At 44.3% G+C, this 17,546-nt stretch overlaps 1 protein-coding gene across 2 annotated transcripts in view; it reads left to right on the top strand.

The window, feature by feature from the left end:
- The first annotated feature begins 1,175 nt into the window (after positions 1 to 1,175).
- The window catches only part of myo5aa (myosin VAa), a 238,552-nt gene continuing 222,181 nt past the window's right edge, over positions 1,176 to 17,546 (top strand). For both annotated transcript variants that reach the window (XM_078241369.1, XM_078241368.1), the window contains exons 1-2: positions 1,176 to 1,276; positions 1,440 to 1,533. In XM_078241369.1, the coding sequence (XP_078097495.1) occupies positions 1,507 to 1,533 (27 nt within the window). In that variant the 5' untranslated portion in view covers positions 1,176 to 1,276; positions 1,440 to 1,506. The remainder of the gene's footprint in view (positions 1,277 to 1,439; positions 1,534 to 17,546) is intronic.

The raw sequence follows: 17,546 nt of genomic DNA, 5'->3' as shown, positions 1-17,546 counted from the left end.
CTCTGAAGCCAAATTTTGAGTGAACACGAGTTCTTTTCAATGTCCCAACTCATTTTTTTAATGATTTGTCAATTACAAGGAGGGATGTGAGCTATTTTAAAAAATAAATAAACTCCCAGGACAAACTTTAACTGCGTTAATATGTGTCAATTCTCTGCAAACGTTTTGGGTGGAGTCAGAATTTTAATACAGACACATTTCTGTGGCTGGAGGTTAGGCAAACACAACGGACTGGTCCTGTCCTTGGGGTTGCTGACCCATCCATTCTGTACATGTGTTGCTGTCACCTTTCTCTGTCTCCTTTCTCTGTGTCTGTTTCCTCTCTCTGTCTGCCTCCTATCTCTGTATGTCTCTCTTCTTTGCCTGTCTCCTATCTCTCTGTCTGTCTCCTTTTTCTGTCTGCCTCTCTTTTCTCTCTGTCTGTCTCACATCTCTTTGTCTGTCTCCTTGCTCTCAGTCTGTCTGCTTATTTCTCTCTGTCTCCCCTAGCTCTCTCTGTTTCCTATCTCTCTGTCTTCTATCTGTCTGTTTATCTCTTTCATTGTCTCCAATCTGTCTGCCTATTTCTTTCTCTGTCTGCTGTTCTCTATCTCTCTGTCTGCCTATCTCACTGTCTTCCTATCTCTCTCTCTGACTGTCTGTCTGCCTATCTCTCTGTCTGTCTATCTCTCTCTGTCTGCCTGTCTGTCTGTCTGCCTATCTGTCTATCGCTCTCTCTCTGTCTGCCTGTCTCTCTGCCTATTTCTCTATCTGTCTGTCTGTCTGTTTATCTCTCTGTCTGTGTCCCTCTGCCTATCGCTGTCTATTTCTCTCTGTCTCTGTCTATCTTTCTCTCTCTGCCTCATATCTCTCTGTCTATCTCTCTGACTCCTATCCTTCTGTCTCCTATCTCTCTGTCTGTCATCTCTCTGTCTATCTATCTTTCTGTCTGCTCTCTCTCGCCTCTCTCTATCTGTCTCTCTCTCTCTCTGCCTCTTCCCTCTCTGTCTATCTTTCTGTTTCCTATCTCTCTATCTGCCTATCTCTGTCTATTTTTCTCTTTGTGTCTGCCTACCTCTCCCCTCTCTCTCTCTCTCAGGATTTGATGCTGGGGCCAGGTTGAGCTGCCTTGCGGTGGCGCTGTCTTTCCAGGCTGCTTTCTGACACTTGCTCTGGGACTTGCTGCTGCTGAGGGCAGGCACATTCTGCACGGATTTTTTTTTTGCAGGAAAAGCATCTTTGGGTCTATCTCTCTCATACCCAGAATGCACAGCCGGGTAACATTTCAGTAACACAGGTAACATGGCGTTTGGTACCTTGGGCTGAGATTCAGGGAGGGAGAGAGGGAAGGAGAGAAGGCAGGAGTGTTGGGTGCAGTGAAGCAGTTTTTTTCTCTCTTTCCCCTCCCTCGGAAAGACATTATTTCGTGGCTGTTGACTTTCACCCCGTTCCCTTTGCAGCCGCTGTGCAGAGGGGAGGAGAAGCTGCTCCGGACGCTGTTAGAGGAGCAGGGACCAGAGAGAGAGAATGGCAGCATCTGAACTTTTCACCAAGGTACAGCTTTTTAAACCTTTCACTCAGATGTGTTGGAGCCGGTAACGCGATCCCGGCTTGTGGAGCAGAGTGCGGCAGGGCTGGGAGAAATGATTGGGTCTTTTTTTTTGCATCTCATTTGACTGTACAGCTAGTGATGCAGGGAGGATCAAGACAAGAATTGCCAGGAGAGAGAGAGAGAATAATGAATGGTTAGAGGGAGGGGGAGAGAGAGAGAACATGAAATGGTTAGAGGGAAAGGGAGAGATATCAATAAATGGTTCGAGAGAGAAAGAACAATGGTTAGAACAATACATGGTTACAGGAAGAGAGAGAGAGAGAATAATGAATGGTTAGAGAGAGATAATAATGAATGGTTAAAGAGAGAGATAATATATAGAGAGAAAGGGAGAAGAATACATGGTTAGAGGAAGAGAGAGAGAGAATAATGAATGGTTGGAGAGAGACTGATTGTGAGATATTTATTGCAGATTCAGTGCGATTTGGAAATATTTTCAGATTGAATGATGATTGGGCTGGAGAGCAGTTCTGGCCATGGTGTTATTGCATTTTACTGGGGGGAAGAGAGTGAGATGCGATTCATTCCATATCCAATGGAGCTCTGGAGTAAAATGGATCCATTCGGATTGCCCCCAGGGTGTGGAATTGTTGAGGTTCTGTATCTGGCAGCACTGGAAGCAGAGATTTTAATTCATCCCCCCCACAAAAAAATAAAGCCCTCCTCCCCATTACTGGGAGGTCAAACAGCTGATTTATTGAGCTAAGAAGTGAAAGCAGGAAGAGGAAAGCATTTCGGAGCTCTCTGCATCATCGCCACTTCCTAAGGTCACCCGCGGAGACACATTGAGACGGGCTGTCGAATGAATGGGAGCCGGAGCCTCGCCTCTGGCGGCTCCCATTGTTGGGCGAGCGCTGGGGGCGAGATTTTCCATCGTGTCGGTTCCCCGATTGCTGCTCGAACTCTTACACGTTGCAGTGTTTGCTTTTCTTAAACCAAATTGTAACCGCTTAGCCGGGCCATTTTGAAACCACTTCATGAAGCCTGTAACCTGACTCACTGACAGAGAGAGGGAGGGAGGGAGGGAAATGATCTTTACAGAAAGCCAGCTTCATGGACTGAGATCTGTACCAACCCAATGACAGGATTTCTATGCAGCTCACATCTTGTATTCCCCATCTGATCAGACAACATTGTCTCCCCATTCTGGCCATCGAGTTTAAATCATTTGTTAATCCTCCCATCATTTAATCGCAGCTCCACTGAACTGGCTCTTGCTAAAAACGTTTCAATTAATGCTCTGGACACACCTTATCGAAGCAAAGCACCCATAAAGGTGTTGGATCAAGTTTGCAATTAGGCAATGTGTCTCAGAGCTCACCCTAATAAAGTATAATGCCAACCAGTAATAGGGGCAGTACGGTGGCACAGTGGTTAGCACTGCTGCTTCACAGCTCCAGGGTCCTGGGTTCGATTCCCGGCTTGGGTCACTGTCTGTGTGGAGTTTGCACATTCTCCTCGTGTCTGCGTGGGTTTCCTCCGGATGCTCCGGTTAGGTTGATTGGCCAGGTTAAAAATTGCCCCTTAGAATCCTAAAATGCGTAGGTTAGAGGGATTAGCGGGTAAAATATGTGGGGGTAGGGCTGGGTGGGATTGTGGTCGGTGCAGACTCGATGGGCCAAATGGCCTCCTTCTGCACTGTAGGGTTTCTATGATTTCTATGAGTTTGTCAATCATTAGGTTCCCAGCAGTTCATGATACATTTTTAAGTTTATTTCATTAGTGTCACAAGTAGGCTTACATCAACACTGCAATGAAATTACTGTGAAAATCCCCTAGTCTCCACACTCCGGTGCCTGTTCGGGTACAGTGAGGGAGAATTTAGCATAGCCAATGCACCTAACCAGCATATCTTTCGGGCCGTGGGAGGAAATCGGAGCACCCAGAGGGAACTACGCAGACATAGAATCCTACAGTGCAGAAGGAGACCATTCAGCCCATCAAATTTGCACTGACCACAGTCCCAGCCAGGCCCTATCCCCATAACCCCATACATTTACCCTAGCTAGTCCCCCTGACACTAAGGGGCAATTTAGCATAGCCAATGTACCTAACCTGCACATCTTTTGACTGTGGGAGGAAACCGGAGCACCCAGAGAAAACCCGTGCAGACACGGGGAGAATGTGCAAACTCGACACAGACAGTGACCCAAGCTGGGAATCGAACTCTGGTCCCTGGCGCTGTGAGGCAGCAGTGAACCCGGGTCCCTGGCGCTGTGAGGCAGCAGTGAACCTGGGTCCCTGGCGCTGTGAGGCAGCAGTGCTAACCACTGAGCAGTAAGAAGCTGATCCTCACATTTCAGGGTGGATATTCATGTTTGCAAGGCTGCCATTCATTACTTTTATCAGTTTAGTCCATCCTTTGCAGAAATGATTGCTGGAACATGCAAATCATGCATCCATTCAAATAGTAAAATACTTTTGTTAAATGTGTGGTCAAGATCATATCGAATAGTAAGCGTTGCAGAGTTCATGATGAAATTCACACCGTAGATGTGACAATGTGGCAGTTGAAATTCACAATGTCACTTGACCAAATGTTTATGAAAACCTAAAACAATAAAACATGAATATCCAATGGCCTAATGACTGACTAAACTATCACTGGTTGGCATTATACTGGCTAGCACTGCTGCTTCACAGTGCCAGGGACCCGGATTCGATTCCGGCCCTGGATCGTTGTCTACATGGAGTCTGCATGTTCTCCCTGTGTCTGCGTGGGTTTCCTCCCGGTGCTCCGGTTTCCTCCCACAGTCCAAAGATGTTTGGGTTAGGTTGATTGACATTGGCCATGCTAAATTGCCCCTTAGTGTCCCAAGATGTGTAAGTTAGGGGGGATTAGTGGGGTAAATACATGGGGTTACGGGGATAGGGTCTGGGTGGGATATTCTACCGGAGAGTCAGAGCAGATTCGATGGGCCAAATGGCCTGCTTCTGCGCTGTAGGGTTTTTATGATTCAATGAATTGCCAGACAAATAAGCAAAAGACAGAGCATATATACAAAGAAAGACTTGCATTTATGTGGCACCTTTGCATAACTACTGGACATCTGAAAGTGCTTTAAAGCCAATGAAGCACTTTTTGATGTGTAGTCACTGTGATAATGTTGAAAACGCAGCAACCAATAAGCAGCAGCAAGCACCCACAAGCAACAATTTGATAATGACCAGATAATCTGATTTTGTGATGTTCAGTGGGGGTTAAGTATTGGTCAGAACACCGGAGAGACTGAGTTCTTCTTTGAACTAGTATCGTGTGATCTTTTCCATTTCCCTGAGCAGGCAGATTAATATCTCCTCTCCAACCCCACACCAGTTTCACGATTGATATAGTGTAATTCTTTTCCCTGCGCTATAATTCTGTGGATGCCAGGCACCTTCTGGTATCTCGCCTCATTGTACATTACTCACCAATGAGCAGCGATGGTGTGTGTTGATAGACAAGTCAACTGCAAGGCATCATAGCCTGTTTAATCCTGCCCTTGCCTTCCATCCACTTGTGCTTTCAGTATGGATGTCTGAGGGAAAACATGAGCTATTTTCTCTTTTCTGCCTTAGTAAATGGGGAATTGAGGTCAATTTTATGCTGGGATCTTTCTGGTTTCCTGCTCATCCCTCAATGCCTCAGTGAATTAACTTGCTGAGTTCTTGGGGAAAGGGGGATAGTTCCATGTTTAGCACACTTTGCAAGGTCTTGCGTTTTGGTTGGACAAGTGTGATGGGATTAATTCTCTGCTCATCAAAATGTTTTTGTCAGTGGCACCATTTAGAACAAAAGCAGCTCCCAGCTGTTTTGAGGCAAACAGAGTGAGTTTGAACATCCTTCGACTTTGCTCCAACAATTTACCTTAGCCACAGCATTAAGTGTACCCTGTCCCCCAACAGTTGGAGTTTCCTCTTTCCTAAATCCACTGAGAACATGCGATCTAAGAGCAGGAGTAGGCCTTGAGCCTGCAATGCCATTCAGTAAGATCTAATTTTCACCTCGCCACATTCCTGTCCACTCATGATAACCTTTCACCCCCTTGCTTAAAGATATTCAAAGACTCTGCCTCAAGCAGAAGAGATTTCCAAAGTCTCTCAACTCTTTGGGAGAAAATAATTTTATTAATCTCGGTCTTAAATGGGCGACCCCTTACTTTCAAACAGTTCTAGATTCTTCCACAAGAGGAAATACCCTCTCTACATCCACCCTGTCAATATTCCTCAGGATCTTGTATGTTTCACTCTCTTATGAACTCCAACAGATACAAGTCTAGCCTGTCCAGCCTTCCCTCATAAGACAACCTGCCCTTTCCAGGTATTAATCAAGTAAACCTTCCTTGAACTGCTTCCAAGGGATATGTATCTTTTCTTAAATAAAGAGACCAATACTGTACACAATACTCCAGGTGTGGTCTTGCTAATGCTATGTACAACTGAAGCATAACCTCCCTACTCTTGTCTTCGGTTCCCTTGCAATAAATAATATATTCTATTAACTTTGGTAATTACATGCAGCAGTTGCCCATCGAGTCTGCACCAACCACAATCCCACCCAGGCCCTACCCCCATATCCCTACACGTTTACCCACTAATCCCTCTAACCTACGCATCTCAGGACACGAAGGGACAATTTTAGCATGGCCAATCAACCTAACCCGCACATCTTTGGACTGTGGGAGGAAACTCACAGTTCTAGATTCATGCAGTACCCAGTCCTACACAACACTGCAATTTTCTTCTCAAAGGGGAGTTGGTTATCTTATTCATGAATTGACAGGTCTGTTGGGTTATGGTGATAGAATAGGTTAAACTTTGTTGCATTAGGTAGGATAACAGGATTTTTGAGCTTTTTCTTAAATGAACATGCTTTGGGAACCACATTTCACAATTTTGGTCACTTTCTATGAAAAGTGCTGAATGATGGCCTTGAAAATGAGTAAAACGGTTGGAGGCCAGATGCCATGGTTCTGATCTTCATAGGTAATAATTCATATAATATATGAATTGGCCATATTATGCACATATGATATATGAATATGGTTATAGAGGTTTACAGCATGGATACAGGCCCTTTCTCCCAATTTGTCCATGCCGCCCCTTTTTTTTTACCACTAAGCTAGTCCCAATTGCCCGTGTTTGGCCCATATCCCTCTATACCCATCTTACCCATGTAACTGTCTAAATGCTTTTTAAAAGACAAAATTGTACCCGCCTCTACTATTGGCTCTGGCAGCTTATTCCAGACACTCACCACCCTCTCAGTAAAAGAATTGCCCCTCTGGACACTTTTGTATCTCTCCCCCTCTCACCTTAAACCTATGTCCTCTAGTTTTAGGCTCCCCTACCATTGGGAAAATATATTGACCATCTAGCTGATCTATGCCCCTCATTATTTTATAGACCTCTATAAAATCACCCCCAAACCTCCTACGCTCCAGAGGAAAAAAATCCCAGTCTATCCAGCCTTTCCTTACAACTCAAACCATCAAGTCCCGGTAGCATCCCAGTAAACTTTTCTGGTTGGCCTTACCAAGTGGAAATAAGTGGTGCTCTGAGGGGATGAGCCCATTGGGTTGCCCAACACTGCATTCCAGCTGCTCTTTTCATCTTCTGAAAATTCACTACAACTTGCGGTGACAGGGAGTGTTTATAAATTGGAGACAAGAGCTGGAAATGGAGGCCTCGCCCTTTGCTCAATCAAAAACTGGCGCACGTGGCAACTAATGACGCAATGTGTGTGGCTGACTTGCTTTGATCCGTGATTCATTTTTGTGCCATTTTTTACATCTGTCACACTGCTACATATGCTGGCGATAACATATTTTGTAATGTTTCTGTAACAGCAGCTCAGGGACTTTGTTCAGTATTGTTTCTTTTGAATTCTGTTATTGGTGCATTGTGCTGGTGAGAAACTGATGTTTCAGAGGGTTGCTGTTGCTTTTTTTTTTGCCTTGGACTTCCGGAACTTTGTCAATGTTGTAATATTGTTTATATTAAAGTGTAAGGGTGAGAGATACATGTCAAAGATTACAGGGAAGAAATCTTTAAAGTTCTGATAATTGTTTTCACGTTAACTCTAATCTCTCGATCTTACCTGAGTGCAGTTCTCTTTAACCACTCTATATTTTATTGTGTGATCACTTAGTGCTGTAATGTCAACTTTTTGGGCCATAGAAACTAGAAGCAGGAGGCCATTTGGCGCGTAGAGCCTGCTCCGCCATTCATTTTGATCATGGCTGATCATCCCCCCCCCCCCCACTTCCTCCATATACTTGATCCCTTTAGCCCAAGGGTCATTTATGAAAATGCTATCAAGCATCTCTGCTCAGTGGACTTTACTCACTAAGTTAGCAGAGAATTGCGGTAACTTAACCAAGTGAGGACTAGACAGTAAGCATTGTCAACCCACTTGACCATGGAGGGAAAGCGGAAGGGCTACAGCTATAATGGTGGCATAGTGGTGATGTTGCTGGACTAGGGACCCAGAGACCCAGGCTAATGCTCTGGAAACATGAGTTCAAATCAACCCATGGCAGCTGGAGGAGTTTGAATTCAGTTCATAAATCTGAATATAAAACTAGTCTCAGTAATGGTGACCATGCAATTATCATTGATTCTGGTTTTAAAAACCCATCCGATTCCCGAATGTCCTTTCCAGGGAAGGAAATCTGCCTTCCTTATCCCCGTCTGGCCTGCATTTGACTCCAGACCCACAGCAATGTAGTTGACTTTGACTTTTAACTGCCCTCTGAAATGGCCTAGCAGGCTGCTCAGCTCAAGGGCAATTAGGGATGGGCAACAAATGATGGTCCTGCCAGTGATGTCCACACCCCATGAATGATGTGGACATCAGAGCTGCACATACAAAAGAGATTGATTTTCTTTGCCTGTCCTAAGCCTGAGGACATTGAACCTGAATGTAGTATTGCCCTCATAACCGCCCTGCTAATGGCGGGAATTCACCGACCTCACCAGTGGCTGGGATTTTCCGGTCCCGCTGCAGTGAATGGAGATTTGGTTGAGTGCCAAATTCTCCATTCTCACTGGCAGCGGTAACGGGGCATGTGATATTGGAGAATTCCGGCCATTATCTCCAATCGGAGTATTTAACCAGGGAATCATTGGGAGAATTGTTCATGACTTTTTACATAATCCGTTTAATATTGTCAAGTGGACAATTTCTCTGCAGGGTTCTCTGGGTAAAAAAGGGCTTTGAATTATTATATAGCCGGGACCTAGATAAAGCTGATTGGCATGTGCTTTTGTGGGGAAGGAGAGTGTGATTGTCGCAAACATCCTGTGATAATGTGCGTCGAAATGTGATATTCTGGGCACAAAAGGAACCTGATGGATTTTAGGTCCAGAAGGAGGCTGCTGTACGTTTCAAAGATGGTTTTGTGTTTTCTGCTTGTCTTTGCTATTCCTGTTCAGCAGGTCTGTTTAAAGTGGTAAATGCGGGGTCACTTTTAACATTTAAGAAAAACTTGGACGGGTTCATGGATGAGAGGGGTGTGGAGGGATATGGTCCAAGTGCAGGTCAGTGGGACTAGGCATAAAATGGTTTGGCACAGACAAGAAGGGCCAAAAGGCCTGTTTCTGAGCTGTAATTTTCTATGGTTCTATGGTTCTAATCTTGAACTTTCACAATTACAGAGCAGGTCATTCCAAGGCAGGTGGCATTGAGGCCAAACCTAGTGTTTTTTACACCATGCACACATGACCAGGTTACTTATCAGTAGAACCATAGAATCCCGACAGTGCCGAAGGAGGCCATTCGGCCCATTGACTCTGCATCAACAACAATTCCACCCAAGCCCTATCCCATAACCCCACATATTTACCCCGCTAATCCCTCTAACCTACACACCCTGGGACACTAAGGGGCAATTTAGCATGGCCAGTCAACCTAACCAGCACATCTTTGGACAATGGGAGGAAACCAGAGCACCCGGAGGAAACCCACGCAGATACGGGGAGAATCTGCAAACTCCACACAGACTGTGACCCAAGCCGGGAATTGAACTGGATCCCTGGCGCAGTGAGGCAGCAGTGCTTGCCACTGTGCCACACAATAAAGGATGCTAAAATTAGAAACTGTGACACTGACAATAGGGAAACAGAAAATTCTCCATATTCTGGCTTCCAATTCCTAAATGGATGCCAATCCCAAGAAGTAAACCAATCTGGGCATCAGGAGATGACATATGTGGGCTCAGCTGTGATACCTGTCACCCTTGGGCTCACAAGCCACTTGGGCAATGTACCGAAGGTCAACAACTGCCTTTGCAACCTAAACTAAATAAGAGGGCTCATGCCTTCGAAAGAGGAGTGGAGGCAGTTGGCCAAAAGGTATATAGATCATCGCCGGACCAATCATCACAACTCTATCAACCCAAACCTATCAAAATGATATAAAACCCCTGTCTAATGAACGTACCATGATTCAATTCGCTTTGTGCTTTTGCAGCCACTTTTCAAATCCTTTTCTTCAAATCCGATATTTAAAGGATGAATTCATGATTGGCATTTTGTGGACCGGAGTCTTCCTGTAAAATATTTTTTTAAACTTCTGCTAAACAAACGACCTTTTGAATCGACTCTGTTTTGGAATTAAAATAGCGCACAGTGCAATACTGTGTATTGTATGTTTTCTGAGCTCTTTGCATTGCTACACAGTGACTTGTTCAATTAATTTCCTCTCCCTCTTATGCCAGCAGGACAATTGGAGTTTTGTTGTAGGAATACATTGGAAAAAAAAAGGTAAATTAAGAAAGGTGAAGACTAGTTTTGAGCTAATTCTCGATTTCAGTTTATTTTTAGCAGCGATAAATTTAACAGTTAAATATTGTGATGCTCGGGAAGGGGAATCTTATATCTGCAGAGACTTAGACTCTTGATGTGTTTCTTACGGGGTCATTTACTTGCGTGGTACCAGCTGAGCCTGTCTTCTGGGAAATGACGTAACCACCAGGCAGGCTTTGTGGCCTGCTACCAGGCTGAACAGCTTGTGAAATCCTGCCTTGATCACCACAGTGATGCTCTGGGAGGGTTATGCAAGCTCCAGGGTTGAGCGTTAGCAAAGAGAGCAAAGATTATTCTGCCTTCCTGCAGCACGTAATCCTGTTGTTGTCATCAAACGGACACAAAGATGAATTTATCACTTCTCCGCGAACAGCCAGACCCTTGTCTTCAAATGGACGATGGGAATGTTGTTCTGGGGCTATGCAAAAAAAAAATGCATAAAAGATCTCATTCACCTCGAAATATCACGTTCCCTACTTGCATCAGGACTGTGACCTTGTCAAGATTTCCTGCATGTTTAAGGAGGAGGGCTTACCATGTACTTCCACTATTTCACGAGTAATTGTTCCATTTAGTTGGTGGGGAGGCTGCAGTCCACACATCACTTAATCTGACTCAGAGGTAGCAGTCATCCCTATGAACAGAACATAGTTCCAAGCTCACATTTTGGGTCTGTTACGTGACTGAGGGGATTAAGAGATGGATTGGGATTTTGTATATGCGAAAGTAAGTACTTGTTCTATCATTTTCTGTACTGTCAGGAAACAAAGCTTGATTTAAAAATTGGATCCGCAGTGGGGTTTTTTAAATTTCCAGATATAATTTAGTTTTGTCAGTCTCCCAATCCAGTGCAGCCAAACTGTAATAAAATTAGCTTCAGAAATGTCAATTGGAGTATGTGGGGAAGATAAACATGGCTTGTCGAATAACCAGACACTTTGCTGTCTAGATAACAATGATATATTGCAGAGGAAACCTTATTTTCACCTTCCCTTTTATTAAAAAGACAGTAATGTTCATATCTGTATACTCTCCATTAGGCAGCATATATATGCCCTGTTTGTGAACAGAACTCCCACTTACCTGACAAAGGAGCAGCGCTCTGAAAGCTAGTGGCTTTTGCTACCAAATAAACCTGTTGGACTTTAACCTGGTGTTGTGAGACTTCTTACTGTGTTTACCCCAGTCCAACGCAGAAAACTCAAAACCATCTCCGCCTCACAGCACCAGAGACCCAGGTTCAGTTCGGTCCTTGGGTGACTGTGTGGAGTTTGCACATTCTCCCTGTGAATGCAAGGGTTTCCTCCGGGTGCTCCGGTTTCCTCCCAAAGATGTGCGGGTTAGGGTGATTGGCCATGCTAAATTGCCCCTTAGAATCAGGAGGATTAGCAGGGTAAATATGTGGGGTTACGGGGATAGAGCCTGTGTGGGATTGTTGTTGGTTCAGACTCAATGCACTGTAATGATTCTATTCTAAGAGTCTTCGTAGTGGCCTGCTAATTTCCCCCTCCAATCAATACAAGCAGAAAGAGATTAATTGGATATTTAACTCGCTTACTGTTCATGGGATCTTGCTTTGTGTAAATTATCCGCGACATTACCAATATAACATCAGTGACTTCATCGCAACAGTAATTGATTTGGATGTGAAGCACTTTAAAATAGCCCTAGTATGTGATAAGGTCCTGCATAAATTCAAGTTCTATCTTGCAACGAAATAGTGCAGTCACAATCTCTCCTTGTACATGGTATACAACCCCCTACAGATTCAGCGAATTGACATATTGGCATTTAAAGTACTCCATAAACGATTGGACGTGAACCTCCAACTGGCTAGTTATTATTCTAGGATAAAGGAATAGAGGCCAGCAGTTCCCTGTTAGCACGCACACAAAGTAACCTCCCTTTATAACTAAATGAATTCGCCTTTTGGTTGCCCGCACGGATCATAAACCAATACATATCATCGTGTATCTGATACTTGACTCCTTGTGACTATAGTTGTAAATGGCAGAGCGATCAGTGTGGTCCATAGATGAAACGTTTCTTGTGAACTATTTTGTCCCTGGCATTATATGATTTTCCAATATTCTATCTGAATGAGAAATTACACTGACCAGTGGCACAGGTCTCTGACAATGCTCCTATGCTATAAATTGTATTCGATGCATTGCCTGCTCTTTGGGTACTACGGACCTTTCTGCTGGGAGCTAAATCACATTGATTTCTTCCACTTTCCAATAAATTCAGCAACTGAAAATAATAGACCTGGTTTTGAGTCTCTTGGAGGTGAAAAACTGATTTTACAGTACGGTTTCCAACGCTGCGTTTGTATACTTAGTGTCGATTGAAGATTGGTTCTGGCTTTGTATTGTCGCTAAACTTGGGGAATGTAAGGATCAAATGCGTTCTGGATTGTAGTGTGACCACCTCCTCCAGGGAATCTAACTTGGCTTTGTTCCCTGGGACCCTAAATCCCTGGTTCAGGCTGCTTGTGTGCTATAACTAGAGTATTACAATGACACCCAACTTTTATGGGCAGTGCATCTGTTTTTATTCTGGGCTCAAGTTTCCAAAGTGGCAAATGCAATACTTGACCACATTTTCAGCTTGATTAAGAGCACCAACTTGTGGGGTTCCTACCAACTTGCAATTACTTAGAAATTCTTCAGTAAAAATTTGGACTCCTGGTATGTCCGTAATCAGAGAGCGTTTGAACAGGGTGAAATCAGTGCTGCTCTCTAACATTTTCCTGTAAATATCAAAGAAAACAATGGACAGCTGCTTTGAACACTTTGGCACATCCACAGGGGAGCTGCTAAGCATTAATAATTCTACAAAGCGACGTGTGGTCTGTCGTGCACTAATTATTAAGAACGCAGCAGAGGATTACTGCAGATAAGTTATCACATGCACTGAAACACTGTCCACAGGTCTTCCAAGCAAAAAATGGTACTCTTTATGTAATACTGCATTACATTATTAATCATGTTGTGTACAGAGCCGGGCGAATGGACAGGCGTAGTTTTCAACAATTTACAATGGATTGGAAATGGGTATTATTTCAAGGGAAGCTTAGTAAATGTGCTTCTATGCAAATCCCATTGTGTCCTTTTGGTTCCACTTAAGTGGCCTTATTTTTGTACATTGCATGGACCACCCTCTGCAAGAGCTCCATAGATTTCACCATCTGTCCAACCAGTCTTAGACAGATGTACTTGTGCAAATTTAGTTACGTCCTCAAATCCAACCATTTTGGACAAGAACCCTTAGCCCTGCCTGGAATATAGATTCCTTCTCTCCTATCTTCTGCTTTGCATTCCCTTGAACTGGCAAAGCTTTCATTTCCTTTCCTTCCATTTCTTGCCGAAAGTGCATGGATTAAAGTTTGGAACATGCTCGACTTGGAATTGGCTAAATAGAAAGCTGCCTGGACCTCTCTTGTCATGTGCGCTAGCCTCGAAAATGAGCAAAGACTGACCATGGACCGCAAGGAGAAAACATCTCCTATAACCTTTGGTGTGTGTCTTTCACGTTTAGTTACATTCAACTGCTTGTCTAGTGGTTGGTTTGACTCATTTTTCACACGGGGATTACAGATTTATTTAGGATTTCGTAGCATCCTGACAGTGCAGAAAGAGACCATTCGGCCTAATGAGCCTGCATGGACAACAATCCCACCCAGGCCCCATCCCCATAACCCAAGTATTTACCCTGCTGATTGCTAATCCTCCTGACACTAATGGTTAACTTAGCATGGCCAATCAACCAAACCTGCACATCTTTGGACTGTGGGAGGAAACCGGAGCACCCGGAGGAAACCCACGCAGACACGAGGAGAATGTGCAAACTCCACACAGACAGTGACCTGAGGCTGGAATTGAACCCAGGTCCATGGCGCTGTGAGGCAGCAGTGCTAACCACTGTGCCACAGTGCCGCCCGTTTTTGGGATTCTCCATTATCAAGTCTGATATAATGCTAAAACAGTTTTTCATTGACAGTGGTAGAAATGAAGGCAGTTTTCTACCCAGTAACCCTCCCTTTCCGTCCGCACCCCCATCAAGCTTGGTTCACTGTTGCGCTCTTTTCTCTGTTTCCCCACTCTATGGCATTGTGACATGTCCTTAATCAGAGAGCGTTTGAACAAATCAGTGCTGCTCTCTAACATTTTCTCTGTTTCCCCACTCTATGGCATAGTCTGCTCAACATGCTCGATTCTAGGAGTTATCTGATGACTGAGGGATTAAATTTAGTTCCAGGTATCAGCTTATTTTAGAATTTGATCTCGGCTGTCAGTTTCTCTCAACATGCAGCATCGTTCAATCCCTCAGCAAAGTGGCAGGATAATCAGATGAAAGGACAACACTTGCATTTACACCCTGCCTATCATGTCCTCAAGAATGTTCCAACTGCTTTACAGCCAAAGCTATTCTTTTGAAATATTGGCAAACCTGGCCACCAATTAATGCACAGGAAGATCCCACAATGAGATACTCAACCTGGTAATCTGTTTTAGTGATGTTAATCCAGGATAAACATTGGCCAGTCCAGAGGCAGGAATTCCCCTGTTCTAGAAATGGTCCCATATGATTGTTTACAGCTCCCTGCAAATGCAGGCATTTAATATCTCACCCAAACTGTGGCATAGTGGCATAGCACTGCTGCCTCACAGCCCCAGGGACCTGGGTTCGATTCCCGGCTTGGGTCGCTGTCTGTGAGGAGCCTGCACGTTCTCCCCGTGTCTGCATGGGATTCCTCTGGGTGCTCCGGTTTCCTCCATTTGAAAGACGTGCTGGTTAGGTGCATTGGCCATGCTAAATTCCTTCTCAGTTTACCCGAACAGGTGCCAGAGTGTGTCGACTAAGGGATTTCCACTTCATTGCAGTGTTAATGTAAGCCTACTTGTGACACTAATAAATACACTTCACACAAAGGACTGTACCTCCTACAATGTAGCACTTCCCTCTCAATACCGTACTGGAACATCAGCCTACATTATGTGGCCAAGTCCCGGAGTGGGGGGGGGGTTTGAACTCATGACCTTCTGGCTCAGACAAGAGTGCTACCACTGAGCCAATATTGACACATCCAAGGTATTGTAGAGGAGATGGGCTGCGGGCAGAGTGGGACTAATGCGGCCAAACTGCACTGGCCCAGGACGGTATTGATGCATTGCAAGTAGACATCAGTCTGCAAAGCAACTCGTTAGCTTGTACGGTATTCAGTTTTCTAAAGACTGGCAGTGTGCAGATTCCCATTTTAAACCTGTAATTTTGTGAACCAAAAAGAATGTTGCTAAATCATAATTAAAACCATGACTAAAAAGTTAACTAAGGTTTAAATACCCATTGCCACACCCCAAACAAAGCCAAGATAATTGGACAAAATGACCATTCTCTGTAGCAATTGTTCATGCAAGAAAGCTATGACACCTATATCCGCCTGTATCCTGCCCCTGTGGAGTACCTTTGGATTTGTATTACTATGGTAAAGGTGCTATTTAAATGCTTATTGTTGTGCACTGTGCCCCACTACTGCTGAGGCTGAAATTTGGAGCCACTGATTCACTGGGATATCCTCTGCAGACAGATTTTAACCTGTGGGTTGGCAAAAGACACAGGTGAAATGTACCAGGGGACCCGTGCTCTTCCTAAAGGCAGCAACACAGGCCCACAACCCCATGGTATTGGAAAGAGGGGCAAACACAATCATCTTCTCTTGACCCCAAGAAACGTAACCCACCTTTAACAATATTTGAGCTAAACTGGAATAGGCGTGTGTCTGACAATGTTTTTATGATATGACACTTGCCCTGGGTGTGGAGCATCAGGAAGTCTTTTTTATATAATTTGTTGCCCAGGCCAGCCTGAGGGCATTTAAGAATCAACCACATTGCTGTGGCTCTGGAGTCACATGTAGGCCAGGCCAGCTAAAGACAGCAGATTTCATTCCCTAAAGGAAATTAGTGAACCAGATGGGTTTTCACGACAATCGACAATGGTTTCATGGTCATCATTAGACTTTTAATTCCAGACTTTTCCAATATCAAAGTCCACCATCTGCTGTGGTGGGATTCGAACCCTGGGTCTCCGGATTACTAGGCCTGTGACAATACCACTATACCACGGCCGCCCCACTAAGCGGGGTGCACAGGGATTCCAGTATGTAAATAATGTGCTTAAGTAATTGGGTATTGAAGCTTTTTGCATAGCAATCCTGCTTAAGATTTATTTTATCTGTTGGGGTCGGTATGTGCAAGGTTTTTCAGTTTCTGAGGCATGACATTAGGATCCTAGTAGAAAAGTTCTATTTTCTGATTGTCGAGAACCGTAGTTAAATATCCAGCCAGTTCTATTCTATCCACTGCAGTAAATCAGTGGTTTGAAGCTGTCTCGACAAGTTGCCTACCTCTTTGAACATTACACATTCCATTTATAACTCGGTGTGGGAAGAGTATAAATGTGATTTGGAGAATTGCCATTCCCATCATTTGCATTCTAATTTGTCGCAGTTAATATTTTTCTTGAAACTGCTTGTTTAATGATTGAGATGTGTTTTATGCAGGAATAGGTGTGTAGGCCATTCAGCCCATCAAGCCTGTTCCACTATTCAGTTGGATCATGGCTGATAGAAACCCTATAGTGCAGAAAGAGGCCATTCGGTCAATCGAGACTGCGCCAACAACAATCGCACCCAAGCCCTATCTCCGCTACTCCATGTAATTACTCTGCTAATCTCCCTCACACCAAGGGGCAATTTAGCATGGCCAATCAATCTAACCCGCATATCTTTGGACTGTGGGAGGAAACACACGGGGAGAACGTGCAAACTCCACACAGACAGTGACCCAAGGCTGGAATCGAAGGGGTCTCAATTTCGACCTCCCCCCACCAGGGGGAAATAGTTTCTTCCTATCTCCCCGATCAACCCTTTTAATCATATTACACACCTTGATCAGCTCTCCCTTTACTACTCTTTACCATAAGGTGCCCATGCTGTTATTCAAAACATATCCAGGAGCTTTCTGGGTTCCTGGGATTTCATCTGTTCCTCTTCAACATCACCAAAACTGTTCAACAGCCTATTGATCTCACTGCTGTTTGTGAGATCTTGCTGTGCGTTATTCGGATGGATTCAGCAGTCATTCAGCTCACTTCAAAAATAATT

The sequence above is a fragment of the Mustelus asterias genome, chromosome 24, assembly GCF_964213995.1.
Source record: "Mustelus asterias chromosome 24, sMusAst1.hap1.1, whole genome shotgun sequence".
Lineage (NCBI taxonomy): Eukaryota > Metazoa > Chordata > Chondrichthyes > Carcharhiniformes > Triakidae > Mustelus > Mustelus asterias.
This window is presented reverse-complemented; position numbering and strand designations above follow the sequence as displayed.